At 44.0% G+C, this 26,662-nt stretch overlaps 1 protein-coding gene across 1 annotated transcript in view; it reads right to left on the reverse strand.

Moving 5' to 3' along the window:
• Positions 1-26,662, reverse strand: part of LOC144685734 (slit homolog 3 protein-like) — a 599,629-nt gene that overhangs the window by 260,182 nt on the left and 312,785 nt on the right. The window contains exons 5-6 of the mRNA XM_078550561.1: positions 19,805-19,876; positions 4,190-4,261 (exon numbers count right to left, since the gene is read on the reverse strand). Of these exons, the coding sequence (XP_078406687.1) occupies positions 4,190-4,261; positions 19,805-19,876 (144 nt within the window). The remainder of the gene's footprint in view (positions 1-4,189; positions 4,262-19,804; positions 19,877-26,662) is intronic.

Consider the following 26,662-nt stretch of genomic DNA (forward strand, 5'->3'; position numbering starts at 1 on the left):
ACCAGGCAGTGCAATGATTGTTCACACTCATGGTAAAAGAGAAACAAGAGCACGCAGGGAATCCCTCAGTATCAGTACCAGTAAGATTTTAAAAACCATTGAACAAAATGTTCTCAATACAAATGAGAAAAAAAATTATTCTTCTTTTACCTATTATATCATGCATTATATATGATGAATATCAGCATATTAGTATTATATAATAGTGTATGCCTATTTTAGCTGCATGCTCAAATAGCTAAGCCAATTACCAATTTGCTTCTTGAGACATAGCATGCAAAGGAACAAAATTTAAGGCAGGGAGGATATATAACTAAACTGGACTGACATAAATAATGTGAACTCTGAAGATAGGCAAGTATATCTCTTGCCTTTGATCCCTAATTCTAATAAGAACTGTACATGAAACAAAAAAAAATTACGTCTTGGTTAATTCCTCACTTTAGCTCAGCCGCACAAAAAGCATAAAAGAAACATGCACGGGCGAGGCTATTCCAAGACCTCGCAGAGAAGAACCGGCCTAAAATTCCTGGAGCAACATACCTCTCCTGACAAAATGGTTCCTGGTTGAAAGCACCTCGCTGAGATGTGAATAGATAAGGATGATGTGGTAGACCTGAATATCATGATTTTTTTTCTGGTTGCATCAGCGCATTGCACTCCATGTTGCCACTTTCCCTTTGGTCGCTTTGCGTTTTCCCCTCCCATCTCCTGACTGCGGAGTGCGAAGATTTATGCTAGCCCAAGCGTGCTGACATCAGGGGGATTGTTACTGATTTATCACTGCGGTCAAAAAAATACCAAGCCTCTTTTTAACTGCAGCAATTTTTTGGTTTTGGGTAGGGGGGTTTGGGCTTGGGAGTTGCACAAACCTCACCTGGCTCTTGGTGGAATTACCAATATCAGGACTCAATGAATTCAACAGAACATGGACAGGAGGGCAGAGCAATGGTGCAATTATATGGATAATTCAATGTCTGCAGCCCAATTCCAAAGCTCCAGCCCCAAACTTTTGAGATATGTGAGTGGCAGCTCAAGACAACACCGTGACATCTGCGAAGCCTGGTGTTGAGTTATGCAGTGCCTTGCGGATCAGGATGGGGTGGGGAGAGTGACTTGTGTTGGACTAACATGCTTGGAAATGGCTAGCTGTGCTGCATCTGATATTAGGGATGCCTCACTTCAAAGGTTGCTTCTGTAGTTTTGATGTTGCCAAGGAAACAACTTCCCATTTTTTTCTATCAAGCAATAAAAGGGGCTAGCAGTAAAACTTCATAAAAGCATTAGGAAGAATGATGAAGGAGTTTATTGATCTATTGCAAAAAAACCCAAAAATGACTATTTCTGTTGTCTGCTTCTGGCAGGGAGACAGAAAAGCTAAAAGGGAGCACTTTGTAGCATCAAAAATTTGGTCAATCTATTACATTAATAAATCAGTATCTAACAGCATTGCACACAGTTAATGGGATTACTATTATTTAGCTGATTCACTGAGACAAACAGCATGGGGAACAGTCATCAGTGGATCAGCAGCAGTCTCCTTTAAGTGAACATTTATCTCAACTGAAGCCACAGCAGTCCCCTATTGGCTGCATTTATTGCCAAAATTTAGCTGGTGAGGCCAATCCTGCAACCTTGGTACTTCCTCCGAAGTCCATTCCTTTCCTCTTTGCTAACTTAGTAAAGGTGGGCAGGAAGGTTAACATTCTGGGATTTGCACACTTATTGTGTTTGTTTTGCTAGCCTCCCCAGCTCCCCCACCCCAATCCCGCGTATGACAGGATTAGCGGGCACAGTGATTAGAGGCATTCAGAAGCACTAACGCGCATACATGAAATTGCCATCGCCGTGAAGAAACTTCCAAAAGCTGCAAAAAAAAACTCCGGGATGATTTTTTAAAAAAAACTAATGCACAATTTCAACATTCAACATGACCCGAGGAACATTATTTGGCAACAACTAAGCAAACTGTAGCGTGTGTGTTGAGCGGGGTGTGCCTGCATTGCATGCCCATCTTGCATCTGAGCTTGTATTTATACATCTATGGAAAGCCACCATCCAAGCAAAATGTCTGCAAAACAGTTCCTTGTTTGCAGTCCCAAGATGTGATAGGCTAAGCCACATTAAAATATATCAATACCTCATCTATTAATATCTATCAATGCAGTCAAGATTGAAATCATGCACTGCTTTCTGACCTCCCCTTTCTTACCTGGAATTTGTAGCACATAAATAGGTCATCTGACCCAACTGATCCATATTGGTGTTTATGCTCCACACAAGCCTCCTACCACCCTACTTCATCAAACCTTATCAGGATATCCTTCTATTCCGTTCTCCCTCATGTACTTACCTATCTTCCCGTTTAATGTGTCTCTGCTATTTTCCTCAACTACTCCATGTGAAAGCAAGTTCCATATCTAACCACAAAAGATCTTTCTGTTGCATTCTTTATTGGATTTATTAGTCACTATCTAATATTTATGACCTCGAGTTTTCGTTTCAGTGCAAAACACCTTCTCTACATCTATCCAATTGAACTCCTTCATAATTTAAAAGACTACTATTAGGTCACCTTGCAGCCTTCTCTTTTCTATAGGAAAAGAGCCTCAGTCTTTCGTGAAAGTTATAACCTTTCAAGTCACAAAATAGAAAGCAGTTTACCAAGTGCTACCCGTTGAGGTCAGTACCCATTTAAGAATGTCAAAGCATGGAATTGTTGTTTTTAGATTCATTTCAGTGGTAATGTGGTCACCAAAGCAGATGGCTCATTAAAGGAAAACCATCATGTAAGAAAAGTTAACGTACACATTCCCTTGATTCTGTGCAAAATGGATAACTTAGATGAGTGTACAGTGTTCTGGACCAATTCCTATTAACAAAGGGAAGAGGGATGATGTGAACTGTAGCTTTAAAGCTGATCATAACATGATTATTATTAAAAATGAAATTACTCCTGTCCATTCCTGCTTCCTTTGCTCACCAGGAGTTGCAGGTTTACAGAGAACACTCAGCATCGAATGATTGCTTTGGCCAGGGATGGTTTGAAGGAGGTTAAGAAGCCAGCATGACATTCACAAAGAAATATTTTATTTCTGAAATGCACATTTAGGAATATGGAATGCAGGACACCATTTTCAAGCCATCTGATGGGCTCATTTGTCTTGCTCAAAAGGGTTTCCCTCATAGCACTGAATGCTGGGTGTCTCAGTGCCCCAGTTTAAGCTTTGCATTATAAGTATCTATATTGTTGTGAAATCCAGAAATGACTTGCCACCTGAGTGAGAAAATATCAGCTGTTCATGACATCATTGCACTTTCTCCCCAGCAATTACAGGAGAGAAATCAAACCCTAATCATTTTTTTCCATGTAGGTATTCCATTATCCAGGTACATGGCCCAGTATCTGCCACATGTGTCCAATATGTAAAATCCCAGAGAATCAGTGAGCACCCAGATCCCCTATAGGTCTTGTGAACAGGATGGGGGAGGGGGGTCTCCTGAAATCCCTAGAATTTCAAATATTAGCAATTAGCACTGACATGCAGTGACCAGCAAATCCCTCAATGCCCCCTCACTGTAAAGCTTTAATAATTTCTAACACAACGAGTTTGCTTGCTCTGAAAGGTCAAAAGGCAAAGCTTTGCCCTCCCCCCTCCCTCATAATAAAAAAACACTTGCACACACAACAGATACATGATTCAAAGTGTAATTCAGATTCAAGTCATAACAGGATTTGGTGATAATTGATTCATGCAGAGAATCAGGATTTAATTATGAATAAAAATGACATTGGACGTCATTGCCTGAACTCTCCCTAGCTCCATCCTCACCCTTCGTTTCTGGGCAGATTTATTTTCTTGTTCATTTTTCTGCTTGCATGCAACTTTTCTTCCTGTAAATTTAACACTCTTTTTACTTCGTCCACTTTAAGACACATTTTTGAATATTTTTCTCGATCAGGCAACATTACCTCACACGTGCCTCTGTGCTGCCTTGCTACGCGCCGTGAGGTGGAGAGGGAGGAGAGTATCGCGTCCCTGTCTGGTAGACTGGGTTCAGCTCCAGCATACGCGGAAAGCTTCTCAAATAGGAATGGGTTAAAGCGTGGCAAGATTACAGACAAATTGCAGGCACAGGGAAAGGAGGAGGAAAGAGAAAAAAAGAGAAAGACCAGGTCCACACTTACAGGATCTCCAGGTCACGCAGGGCTCTGAAGGTTCCATCTTCGATACAACTTATGTGGTTGTTGTCCAGCTGCCTGTTAGACAAATAAAAAAAAACAAAGAACACATCAGAGGGGGCAGCGAGAAAACAAAGCCCCGTTTCTCAGCAGGCAAGGGGTCCCGAACATCCTCACCACTGTTACATTCCCTTCACTAGTAAAACTCAGCCTGCCACCCAGTAATACCGGGCTTCCTCTGGCCTTGCACACCACACTGACTTTCCCTTCACCGAATGAGAAGCCTCGCACTGAGCACAGAAGCCTATCAGCTCTCCGTAAATATTAATTGCGCAGTTTTTTAAAGGGAGAGGGAGTAATTTCATTACATTAGGTGGCCTAATCCATTACAGGCTTTTACTGTCCTGTCATTGAAACCATTTCATTAAAAGTAAAGGCTTCTAAATCACTTGAGGTCGCACAGTTGCCCTCGACGACCTACCAGAATTTTTTTTTATTCCCTTCTTTTCTCCTGGTTTCGGAGGCCGTCTCGAAGTCTGCCTGACAAGTCCCTGACACAATGCTGAGTGCTCAATCACTGTGCTGATCTGTCAGTGTGCACACAGAGCACACCGCACTCCAAATTAAGCACAGCAAATCTCATTTGATATTCACTAATTATGCTGTGTGCCAAAACCTTGCCACATTGCCCTGACAGTGAACTATCAACTCCTTCCCCCTCTGTGAGGGGTTTGCTGCCCAAAAGAGAAAAAAAAAATTGCATAACTTTGGGGCAAGCAGCTCCTGTTTTAAAAGGGCACCATCGACATGAAAAAGTCCTTTGTAAACCAACAAAAAGAAAATGATTGGCCAGCACACAGCGCAACGATGAAAATCATGCCAAAATGTACCATCACACCACTTGCATAGGACGGCAATGGAATTTTTGGGTGGTGGGATGACACAGTGGCAGTGAAATTGTAAGAATTTTCTTTTTAATGGACTAGTAGTTCTGCACTGAACAAAGCGATTCACTTATTTTCTAAGGGGGGTGGGGGGTTCCCTTCTTTATGGCCCACAGAGGGGCTCCCTGGCAGCGATGGTTGCTGCCATGGCAACACCACCATCAGTGCACCCTTTGATTTGGCCAGTAGCTCCTGGGGATGGGTCACCCTGTCCTGTCGGACAACGGCTCCAGCAGCAGCCTCTTACTTGGCCAGCACTAGCAAAATGTTGTCCCCAGGTCCTGCCTCCTGCTTTTGGCCTGGAGGCGGGAATCCAATTTCCAACGGAGAGTCCCGCGGAAATGTGCCATTACTGGGAGAGTTTATGGAATTATAGGAGGGAACAAGGATCTAACAGCTTTGTGGGTAGAGGAGGGCCTTGCAAAAGGAAATACAAAGTTGCTCTTAAACCCTTGAGATTCACACTTCTGCATGGGTTTGTACACAAATTGCAGACTTAGAAATTATCTAAACAACACATGATCTTTCCAACTGTTGTGGTGTAAGAAAATCCAACTGTATTCCGGGCTTTGGGACAGGCTGAGGCCTGCAAATAAAAATAATTAAAGCTATTGACAGACAAAAAATACAACTTAAGATATAAATATAAAGATAGATAATATAATCATGTTACTATAAAATATCTAACTTTTTACTTTTTAGTTATATTTATGGCCTTATTATGGATGTTAGAAATGAGAAATACTGAGAAAAAAAATCCTGCCATTTTCAGAAAGTTTTTTTGGGTGATGTGTTTGGTTCAACAAAGTTGGATATGATTATTAGTAAAAATTACACGACAAAAAGGACTCCACTCCCGGCCTTTCCTGCTCCCTTTACTAACCAGGAGGTGCTAGCTGCGTTTGGGTGTGATGTACTGGGGTGGTGAGGGGCTGTGAGAAACGAGCAGGAAATTAAACAAGCAAATACTTTAGATCTTAAAGGCGTTTTGAGCAAAAATGCAATACTGCAGACTATTACTTTCAAGCCATTTACTGGACTCATTTCTAATGATCAATAGGGTACCCCTCCCAGCACTGAAAATTGAGTGTCTTTGAAGGGTCATTAGTCTTTAGAATTCTCTTCCACAGGGAGCAGCGGAGACTAGTTTGTTGTTCTTTGAATATATTCAAGGCTGAGTTACACAAATTTTTGATCTACAAGGGTGTCAAGGGCTAAGGGGCAGGGCAGGGGTGGAGGGGGTAAGGGCGGGTGTTGTTGTGGGAGCAGGCAGGAAAGTGGAGCTAAGGTCACAATCAGATCTGCCACGATCTCATTGAATGGTGGAACTGCCTTGATGGGCTGAGTGGACTACTCCTGCTCCTATTTCTTTTTATCTTATGTCTCAGTGCCTCAGTTTAAGCTTTGCATGCTCCACAGCTCGTACTTGATGGAGCAGTATGATGTGAGTTTTGCTCTCTCTTAGCCTGTGGAAAGTTGACCTGAAACTACCAGTACTAGGCTCAAAAGTGCAAAGGTATTGCATTTATCAATTAGCCGGCCTATCACCTTGTTGGGAGACAAAGTGTCACAGGGAGGAACTGAACTTCAGATGAACAGGACAGTATATTACCATCGCTATGGTGAGGATTATTGCAATAAAAGCTATTAGGATGGGCATAGCGTATAAAGCAGGCCAGCTGACCCGGGAAAGAGGTCAGAGACAGCAACAGGGGCTGCTGGGTGCCAAGGCGGGCTGTTTAAAAGGCCTGCCTTGGTGCTGTGGGACTTCATCCCAGTTATGGTAAAAATAGAAATGCATTCAAGCTCACCCCCTCACCACGCACACATGTCTCATCCATACCACCTCTTTACCCCATGCCAAGCTATGCCCCTCCACCTACTCTCCCATGGTCCCTCATGCCAAGCTATGCTCTCCATCTAACCCCCCATGGCTCCTCATGCTTCTTATGCCAAGCTATGGCACGTCCATGCCCATTGGTTCTATATAGTATATAACGGGTCAACGAACCCTATAGTGACAATTGGTTCTATGAACAAAGACTCTTTAAAAACCAGGCCTGACTCCATGAAAATAGCAGAGGAGTAGGACATGCCTGTCTCCACAATGGCTGTGGCCAAGTTGGGAGTGCCAGGTGTGGCCTCGCAACCTGAACGAGCCCCCGCCTTTAAAAGGCACCCCTGATAATTGTACAGCCAATGAATGGGGTGGGGAATCCTGGAATCAGGACCCACCCGCCATTTTTAAAGTGCTCCGGAGTCATCCTGAATCAGCGAAAGTCTACCCATCCTAAGTGTCAATGTCCTTGTTGGTCATCCTCTCCTTGGGCCCTGGTGATATGAAGTAAATAGAAGCTACACCTCCAGGGAGTGACCTTAGTGAGCAAAGGTTCACAAGATGCTCCGTGGTTTATAATCTCTCCACAGTCACACATTGGGCTATTCTTCATTTTCCATTGAAGTAGCAGATGGTTGCAGCACCAGTATGAATGCTTTATGCCGCTCATGGCGACCCAGACTTTACACGGCACAGCGGAGTCATAGTCAATACACAGGGTCTGCTTGGTTCCCACGTCCTCTGTCATTTTGTGAGTTCCCTTAATGCCTGCCTTCTGTGTGCCTTTGTGTGTCCAACTTCAATTATATGTACACTTCCTGTCCATGCTGCTGCACAGTCTGTATTGCCTGCTTGACCCCTTATGCCCAGTTGTAAGGTACCAGTAAACAATACATGCATTTGTGAGGTGAAAAATTGAGGCTGACTACTTATGTGAGTATAGCATGTCATGGCTGAAAAGATGTTCAACTTATACCCCAAGTATATGCAAAAATATAATTTTTAGGGCTGGAAAAATGGGGATATTGAATATGCGGGGTCATCTTATATGCCACGATTTATGGTAGTTGACATTTGTATGCAATATGGCATGGTTTGATTTATAAACTTGGTTTGTATTGTCTGTTTTGCAGTGGCTATCATTTCAGCACTGTGGCCAAGAGGACGCTGTGATGGTCAGTGATAGAGGGATTGTATGCTATGGAATTGTTGATGAATCAGGAGTTGAGGCTGCATTCACCGGTACTGCAACGGGATGAGCTGATGACGAAAGGCCAGTTAGTAAGAAGTTGTATTGGCTGCCTTCACCCTGCTCCTCATCTGCTGGTCAGAATATAGTTGGTAGCAACAGCTGTGCCCTCATGATGGTGATGTTGTGGAGCATGGAGCAGACCATGGTGAACCTTGACAGGGCTCCACCAGAGCGGTCCAGACATTAGAAGTGTTGTTTAAGCGCATCAATGGTCGGCTCAACCACATTTCCTTTTGGTTATATCCATGCTGCCCAAACGTGATCAGGTTGCATACCCGCGTGCTGAGCCATGTCGTCAGTGGACAGCCCTTGTTGCCCAATAGCCACCCTCTGGTTTGATGTGGTGGCTCAAGTGCACATGGCACATTGGACTACCACAGAATGGAGGCTTTATGGCTGCCACCAGGATACCAAGCGTGGTTTTCTGAATAGGTTAACTCACCAGTTGGATATTGAGGCAGTGGAATCTCTTTCAGTAATGGCATATCTCTGGGTTAAGATGCAGGGCTCGCAAAGTGATGTGTATGCAGTCAATGGCACCCTGCACCATGGAGAAGCCTGTAATCCTTGAAAAACCACATGTTCACTCTGCCTGCTTCTCCATGGCCAGAGAGGGTATGTTTTCAGCTCTCTTGGAAAGCAAGGCCCCAGTGATCTCCCTTACACAACAGTGGAGAGCAAACTGGAAGATAATGTAAATATCTCCTGCTCTAACCTGGAAAGAGCCAAGCACAGAAAAATTGATGGCCATGTTCTTCTTTGCAATCACTGGCAATGTGGTCCTCACCCTGCTCTGAGGCTGCAGTAGGTGGCAAATTTCAGTAAGGATGCCCTTAGTGAAACAGAGATGTTTGACACACTGTTCCTCATTGCTACTGAGATAGAAGAATTGCTGTCTGAACACCCTGGGCACAAATGGCCTTCCACTGAGAATCCTTCTCCCCCTCATTCTCCTCCTCCTTCCAGCAGCTTCTCCTAGTCTGTATCACCTTAGTTTATTCTCCCTTTCATGCTGCAGACCAAGGCAGATTCAAACTACAGCACCCATGACTAGGAGCAAGTGCTCTGAGCAGAACCCTACAAGTCAGAGCTGAAGCCTTCACCATATGCAAGACCACTTCCTGTAGAACTCGCCAACTTTAACTAATCGTGCAAGCCACCAAAGATTTCTACTAACTCAGCAAGCATCAGGAAGCAACTAAAATGGCAGCACTAGCATCAAATCAGCATTACACACTGCTTGATGTCATGATTACTGCCTACTGCATGTAATTCCAGCTCACGCCCTCTGCACGTGAGGGTGGTGACGGTCTGGAATGCGCTGCCTGGGAGGGTGGTGGAGGCGGGTTGCCTCACATTCTTTAAAAAGTACCTGGATGAGCACCTGGCACATCATAACATTCAAGGCTATGGGCCAAGTGCTGGTAAATGGGATTAGGTAGGTAGGTCAGGTATTTCTTACGTGTTGGTGCAGACTCGATGGGCCGAAGGGCCTCTTCTGCACTGTGATTCTGTGATTCTAACACCCGACACAAGATGGATATGGCGTGGCTGTACCAGGAATGTGCATGCACACTGCAGATGCTATATTGGAATCAAAACGGTTCCCATAGTTCCCAAAGAACTGATGCTTTATCTTTTGTAGCCTTTATCTTAACTGCAGTTGTCGTCAGACATTGCCGGTATGCGAGACCGCAATCCAGGTCAACCCCGAAGTAATTTGTGAAGTTCTCGTGCTTGTGTTCAGTACAACTGATACTTCTCTGCATGCCAGCTGTTCAATAGAACTGCAAAGATGAGAATTTATTCAGGATTCAGATAGAACCACTGCAGTTTATAAAGGCCCTCAAGTGTTTTCAAGTCGTGTACAAGCATGTGTTCTACTTGGGGTTTCACTTAGATAGCCATCGCAAAGTCACCTGCATATCTAAATTTCTTTGACTGACTAGGCAGGATATAACAGGAAAATATTAATAAGTGTTGGGGTCAAGATTAAGCTCTGTGGGAGCCTGATGGTCAGTAGTCAAGGTCGGTAATCTGTGGCATAAGGTGTACATAGAACTTGCGATAGGTGGGAATGGCTGTTAATAGCGCAATGTTGGTTTGCGGCATAGTATGCCAAATGTTTTCAGCAGCAGCTTGGCCTTCCACACTGTATTACATGCTGCAGCAAAGTTCATACAAGCCACTGCTGTTTTAAACCCATGCATTTACCCAGCATTGATGTGCATAGTGGGTGGAATTACCTGTTCATGGGTGACCCCTCCAGGTCTAAGCCAACATCGGCCCTTCAGGGTGTAATCCCTGAAGGATGGCACAGTTCTATGGATTAACACCCTGTCCAGCAGCTTGTACATAACCCAGGGCCATGATATCAGCTGGTAGAATTTTTGAATCATTAGTTGCTTTCTCCGCCTTTTCAGGATGATGATGAACTTTGCATGTTGCCATAACTTGTACATCTGGTCAGAGGCATACATGTTGGGTAAAGAAGCACGCCGGCCAGTTCAGGAAATGTCAACTGAGTTCCTTCACAAATACTTGGATTACACCCGAGCCCTTGATTTTTGCCAGATATGGTAAATGCAAAAGCCATGTCCACTTCTGCGCTGGTGCCTTTATAAATACAATGTTAATGGGGCAGTCAGGAAAGGGGCCAAGCCGCTCATTTTTTAACTTGCCTTTTTTGATGGTTGAGTGGATCCTGGAGTTCAGGAGCGTCTGGGTGGCAATGGTGTCGGCTGTAACATGCATGGCTGTACTTCAGGATGGGTTAGTATCAACAAGATCGTGAAGAAATCTCTAGGATTGCCTGCTCAAGTGGACGAAACCGATAGTCTGCATGGCTATTATCCATGGCTCCTATTCCACAGGACTCAGTGCTTCTAAGAGTGTGGTAACAGCAGCAGGGTTACCTGATGTCCACCAGTATTACTTCACTGTCACTTGAGCAGCAGGCAGCATGGGTTTTCAGTACTCACGAGAGATGTTCTTTCTCTAGGCCGCCTAGGAGGTTAACAAACTTTTCATACTTTGCTGCACTCACAGGAGTTCACTGAACCACTTTTTCTACTCTTTTCACACCATCATTCCAGCTAGCCCTGGTAAAGTTCAAACATGGCTTTGGTAGTGACATGATGACAGGGACTAGCAGACCAATGTTCATGGCAACAGAGAGAAGAGGGCAGTATTCATGTGATCCACAAAGAGCTCCACAGCCGACATCTTACAGAATTGAGAAGGACCAGGGAAATATCAGAAGGGGCTGAAGAGCCTTGATATCATTGGGAAGGAAACCAGGAATGGAGACAGGGAATCAGAAACAAATAGAAACTCTATAACCGTCCAGGTGGAAGACACTCCTATCGAACAAAGAGGGAGTAAAGTTCATCCTCAACCTCTAAATGAACTCAGGACCAGATCAGGGAGGTCGGTCCACAGAGTCTCCCACAGAAACTAATCCCATTAAGTCTGAGACTTTCGGGTGGGGATGTAGGATGTACATAATTGGGATAAAGACTTGTGGGGGGGTGGGGGGGAGTTGTAGAATAAAGGGTTAACTTCAGAAACACCTGATACTGATGTAACTGCTGATGTTAACTATAATGTAATGTCACATTATCGAATAACTGAGATCTGGTAGGAAGCAGAAGTACAACCACATGTAGAGTACTGAGATGTACACAGATCTGTAAATAAACAAGAATGGTTTTTATGAATAACAGTCGATGGTAGCATTCTTAGGGTAGCAGACAAACCCTAAAGAAATCCCATCTAGACTCCAAACGCAAGACGAAACATTGCTAAATGCTTCGGCACAGTCAACAACACAGCAACCGACTGCCAAATGATGGGCTCCAGGTCCAAGGGAACAACACATTCACGTGATCTGAAGTCTTTACTCTCCGCCAGCTCAGCGTCTTTCTAGATTGTGGAAATCTGAAAGGCTGACAATTGAAATCTGATATTGTCATGCATATGACACTTAAATGGCATCATATCAGAACCTCTGTCTCTCTGGCTGCAGCCTGTGATTGACAGATTTCTCTGAGGTTTGCACATTTGTTACCTTAACACTGGTGGTTAAACGCAACCCATTGTTCAGGCTAGCATAAAGCGTTCATTTTCTGACAGCAATGATGGATGAGGTTTCAGGGACTGTAGCAACTAGAATTGCATTGCCGTTTACAACAAAATAACAGTCCTTCATCCAACATCCCAGCAAATTATGTCACTCAAATAAATGTTGGTGTCTCCACATCATGTACAGTAGAATTGTTCTGAACATTTTCACATCTGCTGCATATTTTCAATTGGCCCAAACTATGAAAATTACAGTTTGGGGATCATTCTAACCTTGGGTTTGTACTGGATATGAATCCCTTTACATTCTAGTTACTGAGACAGCCTGAAGCCAATAAATGGGCATGTGATCATGACAGTAAACAGATGTGCAAATAATCGCTACGAATCCACTGTACCACATTCTGTATTCCAACACTGTCTCCCCAATCTGCCAGCATATCCTGTGTGAACACTCAGATAAGGCAGTGACTGGTTGGTTGAGGAAGTCAACGGAAGGCAGGACACCAGGCCCAAATGAAATTCAAAGCACTTAAAGAAATGACTGGCCAAATTGTCAAGCCCTTATCACTATTGTTAGAGAGTCATTGGAAATGTGAATAGTGTCTGAGGATTGAAAAGGATCTAACACAAGAATAAACTTTAAAATGATCCATTGGGATAACCTAGGAAACTACAGGTCTGGGAATCTAATACTGCTGTTTGTTGGTAATGTATTAAAAGGTGGTTTTTTTTTTGCCAATTCATGGGATGTGAGTGTCGCTGGCAAGGTTAGCATTTGTTGCCCAACCCTAATTGCTACAACTGAGAGACTTACTAAGCCATTTCAGGGAGCAGTTAAGAGTCAACCACACTGTTGTGGGTCTGGAGTCACATGTAGCCAGACTAGGTAAGGATGGCAGATTTCCTTTCCTAAAGGACATTAGTGAACCAAATGGGTTTTTATGACAATCGATGATAGTTTCATGGTCACTGTCACTGAGACTGGCTTCAATTCCATATTTTTTATTAATTCATTGAATTTAAATTCCACCTGCTGCCACGGTGGGATTTGAAGCTGTGTCCTCAGAGCATTAGCCTGGGCCCCTGGATTACTAATCCAGTGATATTACCACTTCGCCCACTGTCTCCCCTTAAAGTAGGGAGAATGAAGTAACCAGGTATATATAAGACAGAATCCACAATGATTTGTGGTAACCCACTCCGTAACTTGAGCATGTAATATAAGATGACACTTTAGTGCAGTGCTGAGAGTGCATTTTATTGCTTTCTTTTGGTCCAGACTGTAGAATATCCCTTGGCACTATCAGAAGGTATCTTAAAAGAAAAGATAATGAAATGGTCAGGTGGGTGAGAGAACGTCAGCTTGGATTTATGACAAGGAGCCATATTGGACTCCTGGGTCCTGGGAATCCAGCTCTTGAAGTGAAGGCAACTTGGCCAATTGTATTTGATTTTCAAATTTGTCCAGTGTGAACATTTTGGGTTTGGAAAGGAATGTTTTCAGCACTGCTACTGTTTCCAAGTACCCATGAGGAAAGTCACAGAGTCACCGAATCACAGTGCAGAAGAGGCCCTTCGGCCCATAGAGTCTGCACCGACACGTGAGAAACACCTGACCTACCTACCTAATCCCATTTACCAGCACTTGGCCCATAGCCTTGAATGTTATTATCTGCCAAGTGCTCATCCAGGTACTTTTTAAAGGATTTGAGGCAACCTGCTTCCACCACCCTCCCAGGCAGTGCATTCCAGACTGTCACCAACCTCTGGGTAAAAAAGGTTTTCCTCACATCCTCCCTAAACCTCCTGTCCCTCACTTTGAACTTATGTCCCCTTGTGACTGACCCTTCAACTAAGGGGAACAGCTGCTCCCTATCCACCCTGTCCATGCCCCTCATAATCTTGTACACCTCGATCAGGTCGCCCCTCAGTCTTCCCTTCTCCAACAAAAACAACCCAAGTCTAACCAACCTCTCTTCATAACTTAAATGTTTCATCCCACGCAACATCCTGGTGAATTTCCTCTGCACCCTCTCCAGTGCAATCACATCCTTCCTATAACGTGGTGACCAGAACTGCACACAGTACCCCAGCTGTGGCCTCACTAAGGTTCTATACAACTCCAACATGACCTCCCTACTTTTGTAATCTATGCCTCGATTGATAAAGGCAAGTGTCCCATATGCCTTTTTCACCACCCCACTAACATGCCCCTCCGCCTTCAGAGATCTATGGACACACATGCCAAGGTCCCTTTGTTCCTCAGAACTTCCTAGTGCAATGCCATTTATTGAATACCTCCTTGTCAAATAATTCCTTCCAAAGTGTATCACCTCACACTTTTCAGGGTTAAATTCCATCTGCCACTTATCTGCCCATTTGACCATCCCATCTATATCTTCCTGTAGCCCAAGACACTCAACCTCACTGTTAACCACCCGGCCATTCTTTGTGTCATAGGCAAACTTACTAATCCTACCCCCCACATAATCATCTATGTTGTTTATATAAATGACAAATAATAGGGGACCAAGCACAGATCCCTGTGGTACGCCACTGGACACTGGCTTCCAGTCACTAAAGCATACTTCTGTCATCACCCTCTGCCTCCTACAACTAAGTCAATTTTGAATCCACCTTATCAAATTACCCTGTATCCCATGTGCCTTTGCCTTCTTTAAAAGTCTCCCATGTGGGACCTTGTCAAAGGCTTTGCTGAAATCCATATAAACTACATTAACTGCACCACCCTCATCTACACACCTGGTCACCTCCTCAAAAAATTCAATCAAATTTGTTAGGCATGACTTCCCTCTGACAAAGCCATGCTGACTATCCCTGATCAAACCTTGCCTCTCCAAGTGGAGATAGATACTCTCCTTCAGAAATTTCTCCAATAGTTTCCCTACCACTGACGTAAGACTCACTGGCCTGTAGTTCCCTGGTTTATCTCTACAACCCTTCTTAAGTAGCGGAACCACATTAGCTGTTCTCCAGTCCTCTAACACCTCCCCTGTGGGCAGAGAGGAAATAAAAATTCAGGTCAGAGCCCCTGCGATCTCCTCCCTTGCCTCCCTCAGCAGTCTGGGTCACAAAGCATCCGGACCTGGAGACTTGCCCACTTTTAAGCCTTCCAACACCTCCAATATCTATTTTTTATCTGCAATAGACTGATTAATTGCTACTACTGATGTCCCATGGTGGGAAACAGTGGCAAAAAAGAAGTTCAAGGCTACATCGCTCTTCAACTCAGTGCAGGAATGGCCAGTCCAGTTGGTGGGAAGATTAATGGTTCGTGTGAGCAGTCTTCTTTCTATGCCCTGCCCCTCAAGCACATACCTGTTTCATTTCTTCCTGCTCTTCTTCCTCCAAGATGGGTATCAGCTGAAGAAATGCTCTTGCAAGCACATTCTCACATAAAAATTCTAGTCCATTAAAGTCACACCACCAGCAACCCCTGTTGCACAGTTACTAAACAGACCATTTAACTCACCTCAGAATTTAATCCACAGGACGACCCTTTAGACACAGCGCCAGTGAATTGGCAATCCATTTTCTTCCCTGATATGGCTGCTTAGCTATTAATTCTGAGCCCAGTATTTTGTTCTTAGTGCCTGAGCAGCATGCTTTAGGGCTTAATTCATTTCTATGGGGTTTCTCTTGCTATTCCACCCAAGTTACAGTACAATATTGGGAGAATCCTATTGGGAACATGGATATGGGAATTCTACCCGTGTCCACGACTATCCGAGAGAGACAGGGCTCACCTGAGGGAAACATCCTGTCATGCGCATGATCCCACCAAGATTTCTATCTCCTTATGTAAAAAACGAGGAACACAGCTGCTCCCTTGATAGGCACATTCCATTAAGGCACTTCCATTCCAGTCAGCATGACAACAGGCAGATGAGCTGCTTCCTTGAATCCTTCAAATTTGCTCTTTACGTGTCCATTAATAATAAAATTTACCTTACTATAGGGTCTTTCACATCCTGAAACTACTTTAAAGAGATGTCTTGCCCAGTCCTATATCTTTGAACTCATCTGGTCCTACAACCTTCCAAGATCTCTGGATTCATTCAAATCTTGACCTTGTGTATCCCTGATTTCCATCACTCCACCATTGGTGGCTGTGCCTTTAGTTATCCATGCCCAAAACTCTGGATTACACCACCGTATCCTCACTATTTCTATCTCCCCCCTCCCCCTCTCAGTCTCTCCTTAAAACCTAGCTCTTTAACCAAGCTTTTGGTCACTTGTCCTAATATACCTTAATGTGTTTTGGTGTCAAATTTTGATTGATAATGCTCCTGTGAAGCACCCCAAGACGTTTTGCTTTGTTGAAGACACATATAAATTCAAATTTGTTGTTCGGGCAAAACGTAGTCACCTTAAATGAAGTAAAAGGGGTGCAAAGAGGCAAAAGCTCATTCACAAAAGTAAGTATTAAAGAGGGCTCTGAAGTAGTGACAGAAGTGACTAGACGGAAGTTCTGAGGGATAAAGTTCCAAAGGGTGGGATTTGAGAGGTTGCAGGAGCAGATGCCAAAGAGGAGGTGAATGTTGGAGGACTGTAGGGCGATGGCAGGGACAAGTGGCTGGAAGTGACTGCAAAGTTATATTGCACCTTTCATAAGTTTTGGAGGTGCTTCATAGTCAATGAATTACTTTTTGAATTTTTATCAGTCTAGTTTTGGTAGTAAATGTGCAGCCAGTTTACACACAGCAAGGTCCCATAATGAGATGAATGACCAATTAGTCTCTGTTTGGTGATGTTGGTTGAGTGAAGAGTGCTGGACATCAGACTGAGAGATTTCTAACCTTCTTCAGAAAAATGACTTTGCTGAAAGGAGCATCAATTAGTGCTGAGTTATGGGTAGTTTATAGCAGTGAACTCTTCCCACTGGCAACTTGTGTTCCCAAAAGGTGAAAGGTCACTTCAGACCATTCCCAGGCACCAGCGGCATGACATGTACAGCAGGGCAGCCTTACCTGAAATATTTTTGCGGTGGAAAATAATGCATTTGAAAAGCTGGAGAAAAATGGATGCAACAGGCAAAAGGATTGGAAATTATTGATTAATAAAATGGACGTGAAAGGGGGATGTTATCAGAATGACGTATTCCGAGTTCATGGCTCCAATAAAGCTATATGAAAGAGCAATTAAGAATTACAATACATTTTATGATAAATTAGCTCTCTCGTGTGCCTAACAGGGTGGGTATCTTGAAACATTTGCTCAATAAGTATAAATCACTGCAACCATTTCACTTAGATTGCGTTGAAATACAGTAATTGATCTTTCTACCATCTTAGGCTTCTAGCTTTTTTCAGCCTTCACGAGCGAGTTTGATTCATTGCAGGAATTTGTAAGTCACAACAGGTTTTGGTTTCCGAAATAAAAAATGCCCAGTAACACAGGAAAGACTCTACAGCACAAATTCCAAGGCATCTCGGGACTTTGGTTATAAGGATTGTTATGGACAGGCCCAAGCTTAATTACTACAAATGAAACATGCTTGGATGAATGGATTTCGTTCAGCCCATTGCTCCCCAAGTCTCAAAAGTCCTCTGATTGCATTAAAGAATGAAAAAGGAATTCTAATTCTGGCATAAAACAGTAGCTTACCTGGAGGCATCCGTCACCCGCCTCTTTAAATGGCTGTGGGGCAATTCAACCGAAAGCCACAAGGTAGGAACAGGATATAATACCTGACTTTCCAAATTCTCTTCTCTTCATTTCACTTTGTTTTACACTATTCTCTTTATTCTTGTATCTTATATTCATTATCAGCCACTACAGGTGACAAGGGGAAGCAGCAGCACCTGCGGACTGGTAGGGAAAGGCAGAGAATCGGGATTCCAGGGAGCACACATGAACAGAGCAGCAGAACTGAAATGGACAGGTAGGGGAATGCAGAACACTAGGACTCATACGGGGAGATAGGAAGGGGCAGAGCATCGATTAGAGAGCCTGGAAGGGGTAGAGGTATTAGCAGTGGGATGGAGGAGGGTCTGTAGACCCAGGAATGTGGTGAGGTGGTGGGGTGGTTGGTGGGTGGGCAGTGGTTACACAGTGGCCCCAGCAATGGGGTTGGGGAGCAGTAGACCTCGCAGTAAGTACAGTCACAGTGATAGAACTCAGGTGCCTATAAGTACCGTCACAGTGCAGTGGAACACAGGTACTTGAAAGTACAGTTATAGGGCTGGGACTCAGGTGCCTGTAAACACAGTTATGGGGCTAGGACTCAGGTGCCTGAAAGTACAGTTATAGGGCTCAGACTCAGGTGCCTATAAGTACAATTATAGAGCTGAGACTCAGGATCCAGTAAGTACAGTTATAGAGCTGAGACTCAGGATCCTGTAGGTGCACTTATAGGGCTGCGACTCATGTAAGTGCAGCCGCAACTCTTTTTTTTCTTTCAGTGAATTTTCACATCTGACAAAACATCTGAGGTTCAATTCAAGAAATGTCCGAGGTACAGTATCATTCATCTGATCGATACAACTGATCATTCCAAGTACAGTAGCACTTGAGTTATAGGTTTGGATCAACCATTACAAGCAAGCATGGTTAAGTTGGTAACACTCTCATCTCTGAGCCAGAATTGTGGGTTCAAGTCCCACTACAGACACTTGAGCACAAAAATCAAAGCTGGCACTCCAGTGCAGCACTGAGGGAGTGCAACACTGTCAGAGGTACCTCTGTCAAATGAGGCATTAAAATCAAGGCCCCCCTCTCAGGTCAGCATGAAATATCTTGTGGCACTATTTTTAAGAAGAGCAGGGGTGTCCTGATCATTAATGTACATCATGAAAACAGATTATTTGGTTCTTATCACATAGCTGTGGGAATTTTTTACATTACAACAGTGAGTACACTTCAAACATACTTCATTGACTGTAAAGTGCTTTGGGACATCCTATGATAGTGTAAGGTGCTACATAAATGCAAGTCTTTCTGTTTTAACCACTACAGGCAGTAATGACTAAATCTGAATCCAATATAGCTTGAAAAAATAATCCAAATTATTCAAATGCGCTTGCGCCAAGTTAAGTTTACATTTCTGATTTCTTTTCCAGTTTGTGAAGGTGATGGATTCTGGTGAAAGATTCTGGATTGGTCTTTAACTTCACACCTGAAGTCAACATCAAAACATCCTGGTTAGTCACAGGTTAGATGTCACATCAACTGCTTTGTGCTCTCCCAGGATGGGCAGAGGATGGGTTAGTAGAAGGAATAAGGACCGCTTCACAGAACTTCCCAGAGAATAAATTCAGAAGACCATCTCAATTTACAACTGTGAGATTTTCATGTCATGGCCTCTTGGAGCAAGATTGTTAAGTTGATTCTTTATAAAGTGAGTTAAGGGTTTTATTGCACATGCCACATTGATGCAGGGGAAATATATCATTTTTGCAGGTCACCTGGTTAGGGGTTTTCAGGGCTGTATCAAAGAAAACTCTGAGGACTATGTACGTACGAAAAAAAGAATTACTCACAGGTTTTTGATGTCGACAATCCCACGAAAAGCTTTTCTGGGAAGAGCTTGAATCCGGTTCTCACTGAAGTCACTGCAAATAAGAAGCACTGGATTTACAATTGTGTAATTTAAATCATGAAAAGTAGCTGGTGGCAAGAGAGCCAGTGTCTGTTAAATCAAAGAACCCCCTTCACTATTGACAACTGTCTGGCCAAACTGTTTCAAACAATTACAACTATTTGATGCACAGACAGAATTTTTCCATTTTCATACACATTTAGTCATTTGAAATGTTTAACTGCACTGATTTACTAAACCAGTAATTAATCCAGTTAAATGCATTAGCAGAAGAACTCAAATATGACACAATGTTAGCAATTGCTTAGCTATGTATTTTGCTCAAAGATTTAAGCAAATTAAAAAAAATGATTTCCATCCTTCCAATCCTTTTAAATTACGTTTTGGCAACATTCTTCCAAGCAAAAATAAAAGCCAATCAATGTTAATTGTGATGGTAGTTCTGTCTACCAAACAGTACAGAGACAGTCCAAACTTTAAGATGAAAGCCATGGAGGGAGAAAATGTGCTTACAGACTGAGGCAGATACACACTCAGAAAAGGCTTGCATTTATATAGAGCTTTCACAAGGCAAAGGGAGGGAGACAAAGGCAGGGGTGAGCAGAAAAGGGGAGAGAAATACAGGAGAGATCGGTAGAGACATACATATAAGCAAACTGAAGAGAGTAAGGGAGAGATAAACAAGGACAAATAGCGGGGAGACAAAAAGGGAGGGAAAGGGAGAGAAGGACAAGAAAGAGATTTTTACAAGAAAATTCAACTGCATTCTTTCAGCCACATTGAATAGCTCTCTACTGATCCTTCACCTGTTTGTGCTAATGATATGACTGAGTGACAGACCTCATCTTTTCTTTCAATGACTGATGTTGCCTTTCTACTGTTTTGTGTGTGTGTGTGAAACAGAGAAAGAGAGAGAGAAAGACTTTAGTGTGTTTTGATGTTGTTGCTAAGCTTTAGTGAGGTTTACTAATACCATGCTTTCTAGTCTTACTAATCTTGATGAGGCTTTGTTTCCCTTTGACAGACTTCAGACTGTCAGCTTAGTTTAACACACCCCACACTGGGGTGGGTGGGTGCTGAGGCTGGGTCAGGGGGGGTGGGGAGGGTGCAGGGTGGCGTTGGTGGTTGGGTTGGGGGGGGCAGCCAAGATTTTTTTATAGAACTCTGCCTGGGATCCTCAGCTAGATTTTTGAGCAAGCCTGAAAACATTGCTGGAGGTAGGGTAAACAGTACAACCGGCAGCCCTTAAGAGATTGGCGCAGGCCACTCTGAAAATAGGTGGAAAACCTTGGCTCGCCTGCTGTAAAGCACACAGTATCTACCACAGATACTCCTAGATTACCTTTCCCTCTTCAAGGCTTAACTTCCAGCTCAACCCCACAGTGAAGAGGCTGTATTTCCTGCACTCCTGATCACCACCCATGCATCCACCCGCCACAGCACCCCCCCAGCACCCCCTTCACCCCGAATTGGCTAGCTGCCCTTCAGCACCTGTTGATTGCTTGCAGCTCACTGAACAATTTCAAATGAGGGTCAACGATGAAAATAGATTCAGCTTCTTAGCTTGCTAGTGCCATCTTGTGCACAGTGAGGTCACTCCATCCAGCGCCCATGCCCATCCACAAAAACCAATATACACAAATAGAGAGATAAATATGGTTTGGCACATTACCAAACTAATCCAATTTCATGAATGCACCCCAGAAGGAAATAAAAGAAAACCCATGTTCAATAAGAACATAAACATTGGCCTGGATATTGAGGTGGTAATGATTGTGAAACTGTCGGTGTTTGCTCCTCATTACTCCTTGGCAACTACCGCAATTTTGATAGCCGACACATGAATCTAAACTTGAAACTCTAGAAGCGGCTGTCTGTGATTCCACACTTCTCCAGGGAGTGTGTTGTTGAGGTCCCCACCAACACCCCAAACCCAATTAATTACAACTCATTGAATTGATGAGAATTTGTTCTTCTCTGCTATTAGCCTCACTATAAAAACCCTTGAAAAGTTATGCTTGGCTGAATGAGGTGTAACTAGTGTTTTTATAGCATACAAAGTTTATAATTACTGCTCAGCACTCTCTCTGGCCTGGAAAGCTAATTTTATAATTGTGGAATGTCAAATTTCTCCATTATGATAAGAAATTATACATATTTTAAAAATAGTAATTGTCTAAACAAGTTTGGTGGGATATTTTACTTCCTACTTTAATCTCATGTGTGTAGCCTAAATGTTTATTTTGCTTTCTGTAAAATTTAAACATTTAAAGTGAAGGGATTCCACAGTTTTAGTTTCTGGTTTACAGTCACATTCAAACTGATGGTAGAAAAGGGGAAGTCCACGCAGCCAAGATTGTTAGATTTTTGGCAGGATTCTTCGAGATCAGCAGCATACCCACAGATGACTTTTCACAGTGGTCAGATCCAACTGAGTGTCTTGCTAAGCCATTTCAGGGGTCAGGTAAGAGTCAGCCACATTGCTCTGGGTCTGGAGTCAGGAGTCACATGCAGGTCAGACCAGCTGGTAAAGATAGCAGATATCCATCCCTCCCTAAAGGGCATCAGTGAACAAGATGGGTTTTTAAACACTAACCCTAACCCTAACCCTAACCCTAACCCTAACCCTAACCCAGTAGTTTCATGATCGCCATTGCCGAGACTAGCTTTTCACGCCAGATTTATTTCAATCAATTAAATCCATCTTCCTTAGCAACCATGGTGGTATTTGAATTCATGTTTCTGGAGCATTAGTCCAAGCCTCTGGGATACTAGTCCAAGCCTCTAGAATACTTGTCCAGCAACATAACCACTATGCTACCTTTCCCATAACAAACTTCTAACTCAGCGGCTAGAGTGATACCACTGAGCCAAGGCTTACACCGAAGAGGTCCATTTACCAGTCACCTGTCCTATCCAGAATGCTCCCGAATCACCAAATTCATTCTGCTCTCATTTCCTGCCTATAGCAGTGCAGGCAGGAGGTCTCCCACAACATCGGGAATGAAGAGGCAGCACAATGGGGTTAGAAATGTTCTAGGTGACTTATCCAACGGCATCCAACAGGCCATGTACAATTTAACTTAATAATCAAATATTTAATTCATTTAATCCCCACAGGAATGTGAATAACTTCAGGTTAAACTACCATGAAGATAAATTCTGTCAAATTTCTCTTTGATTGCTACGCAAACTCTAAGATGTTAGTGCAACTATAATCTATATTACTCAACACTATCCTGTTGCATTCTATACACAACATCCCATTATCCCAAGGGGACTGGACCTACCATATTCAAAAGATGATTTCATCATGCATTGAAATCAATTCTTACAACCATCAATCTTGAAGAACTGGATAGCAAAGGGACCACGATATTTACAGATGATTCTGGACTCTGTGGTGATGCAAGACCCTTGGTCAAGTGTACACAAGGAGGTGTAATGATAATGAGGAACACATGGGAACAGGGGACTGCAGGAATCTCTGTTCAAAGTTTATTCAAATTCCTTACAGCCTAGTAGATGAAGGCACCAACTGGTGCAATACTAAAGTCATATAGGATAGAAGGTCCCAAGATTTGATTTGCGATCTGTGCTGAGTTTGCCAAATTCAGACCTGGGCAGTGGCAGCTGCGACTCTAAAACTGACCTCCAAGAAAAGGGAAAACAAAGTCACTCGCCTCCTTCACCTGGGGCTATCCAATGGACATTTACGTGAAACAAAATCAGGACTAACTGTGGTGTACCCCTTGTTTGGATAATAACAAATTGCCTTTATATAATCGACTTTAACATAGAAAACCCTCCCTAGATGCTGCAAAATTTGACACTGAGCCAAAGGAGGAGCTATTAGGAAGGGTAGCCAAAAGCTAGGTTAAAGAGGCGGGTTTTAAGCAGGGTCTTAAAGGATGAAAAAAAATGCAGAGGAGTTTAAGGAGGGAATTCAAGTGTGAGGCCTAGGCAACTGAAGGCACAACTACCAATGGCACAAAAGGCCAGAGGTAGAGAAATGAACATTTCTTTGGTGGCAGAGCTTTAGGGCTGAAGGTGGTGACAGAAATAGTATGGGGCAAGGTCATGAAGCAATTTAAACATGATGATGAGAATTTTAGCTTGAGGATTTTGGGGGATGGGTGCTGTTGGTCAGTGATGACAGAAGCGATATGTCTGCAGGGCTTGATGTGGGATAGAAAACACCAGAAAACGTTTGGATAAGCTGCAGCTTACAGACTGTGAAGTATGGAAGGCCAACCAGGAAACCATTGGAATAGTCAACTCTGGAGGTGACAAAGATATGGGTGATAACTTCAGCAACAGATGGGCTGAGATAGGGCAGAGGCGGGGGTTGTTATGGCCAGGAAAGAAAGCCATATGTGTGAGGGAAACAATGGCCCAGAACTTGCATGGAGTGGCAATCATCGTTGAATTGCCATTCCACTCCTCTTTACTTAAACAAGTGTGGAGCTGCACATCTCACATGGACTTCCAACCTGGGCCTGGTGGGAAATGAGCAGCATACCGCCTCCTAGAGTCCTTTCTGTGCAGGGCAGGATTCTCGGGGGAAGTAAAGGCACACCCCCTTTTACAGCACTGGCTGCTGTAAACCAGGTAAGTTTAAAGGTCCCAGCCTTTAAGACAGTAGGGAGGCGAGTTTGTAAGTTAAGTTGGTGAAGGATTAGGGTGGTCGGCAAGTGGAGTGGAGGTGGGGGGTGGGGGAGGGAGTGGAGGTCAGGGGATCGGTGGGGTAGTCGGTGGGGGGGTGGGTAGAGGGGGTTGACAGGGTTAGTTAGGGAGGGTGGGAGTAGTTGGTGGGTGGGGGATGGGATAGTCAGGAAGTGGGAGATGGTGTTGTAGCTGGGGTTGGGGGTTAGTCATGGGATGGGGTTAGTCATGGGGGTGTGGAAGGCTAGTCATGGGTGGGAGTGGAAGGGGTGGCTAGCCGTGGGGTGGGGGGGGGGCTAGTCATGGGGTGGGGAGGGCTAATCGGGTGATTGGGAGTGTGGTCGGGGGTCGGGGGGGTGAGTTGTGGGGTCCAGTGGGACGTTGGGGGGGGGTGAATACCTAGTTACCCAAGAGATAGAAGCGGTTTTAATTCTTCTAATGTTTCCTGGGTAACTATTCTGCTAAGAGAATCGGAACCATCCAAAGTCTGCGATTTAAATCAGAGTATTGGGTGGTTCCCAGTGCAGGGTAAATGCCCATCAAAAGCTGAAATTTCCTGGGCAATTCCAGTGCAGTCCTTGCATGGGGGCTGCCAGAGGGGAGTCTCCCACAGCATCCTCTGGGTTACCTCTACGGTACAAACCCCCCAGAGAATTAAAGATTTGAGCCAATATGTGGTCAGAAGCTCAGCTTGAAGCCTAATAGACTGTGCAGTCTGTTTTAAACTGGGTCAGTAGCCTGGGATGGGGATAGGAAATTGTAGCTCGTCTAAGGCTGAATGCCAGGCAACAATATCAAGTTGCATTTGTATAGCATTCTTAATGCAGTAAAACATCACAAGGTGCTACTTAAAAGTAGTATCAGGCAAGAATTGACAGTGAGTCAAATTGTTGGTCAATGAGATAGGTTTTAAACAGTCTTAAAAGAGAGAGAGGTGGGATGGCGATAAGGTCTGGGAAGGAAATTCCAGAACTTCAGTCAAAGGATGCTGAAGGGACAGCCACCGATGGTCAGAGTTGGAGAAACATAAAGAGCAGTATCTTCCCGGCCCCTTGGAGTGGCGGGCGGACAGGGCCCAGGGGAGGGGAGGGGGGGGCGGGGGCGTGCACAGTTCTAGGAATGTATTGGAAACTCCAGCCAGGGCGGCTTTCAGATGCGGATGCAGATACAGTTTGAACGAGTTTTCCCAGGGGCGGGGAGACATGGGAATCAGCAACGCCTCCACAGAAGTGGGCTGCCAATCTTTCCAATTAAGGGCCTCATAAAGGGCCATTATCCCATGGCGACCGCACTTTCCTGGCACTGGACGGGCCCCTTCCATCACTGCATCCAGAGCTCAGAAGCTACATGGAGGTGGTTTCCCAGAGCTTTCTCTCAAGCCCCCAGTTAGGGAGCCCCAAAGTCATACTCACAATCACTCCTTTTCCACACTGATGGCCCTAATAGCTGAGCTGCTTTTTTAAAAAAAAAATGTTTTGCAGCTAACCCAGAGCACCCCAACTTGAGGGGCCCTCAGCAGTACCCACCTTTCCCAGTGGAGCTGCCAGCCTCCAGCATCGCTGTCACCTAATTGGACAGTAAACATGAAGGTGGCCTGCTAATTGACCACCTCCCGTAGGATCATGGCACTGTGCCGTCATCAAACACCAGCAGGTTGAGCCCAGAAACGGCCCTGACCCTCACTTATTTTCAATGTTGAAGTTTTTGGCACAAGTTTGCAAAGGATTGTAGGAGGTTACTGATTTTGGACAAGCAAGGTCATAGAGGGATTAGAATATGAGGATGAGAGTTTTAAAACCCACAAATTGTCAGACCAAGAGCCAATGCAGGTCAACGAGCACAGAGCTGATGGACGATTAATGTGAGTCAGGGTGTGGGTAGCAGCACTAATCGCACAGAGGCAATGGAGGGGTCGAGCAAGGTGGTGGAGAGGTACAACTGGGAATTGAATCAATTACTAATACTCATGCTTATGGAAGAAGAATGCCATTTGTTGAGGCACTAGAAGGCTCACATATCCATGAAGAGAAAAAGAAACATGCAAAAGAAAAACAAAACTCTTGGAGGTCGCTATTCCTTTTAATGTGATTTCACTGGAATCTACCATGAACATTCCACATCCTAGCTTCCAAGC

The sequence above is a fragment of the Cetorhinus maximus genome, chromosome 10, assembly GCF_964194155.1.
Source record: "Cetorhinus maximus chromosome 10, sCetMax3.hap1.1, whole genome shotgun sequence".
NCBI lineage: Eukaryota > Metazoa > Chordata > Chondrichthyes > Lamniformes > Cetorhinidae > Cetorhinus > Cetorhinus maximus.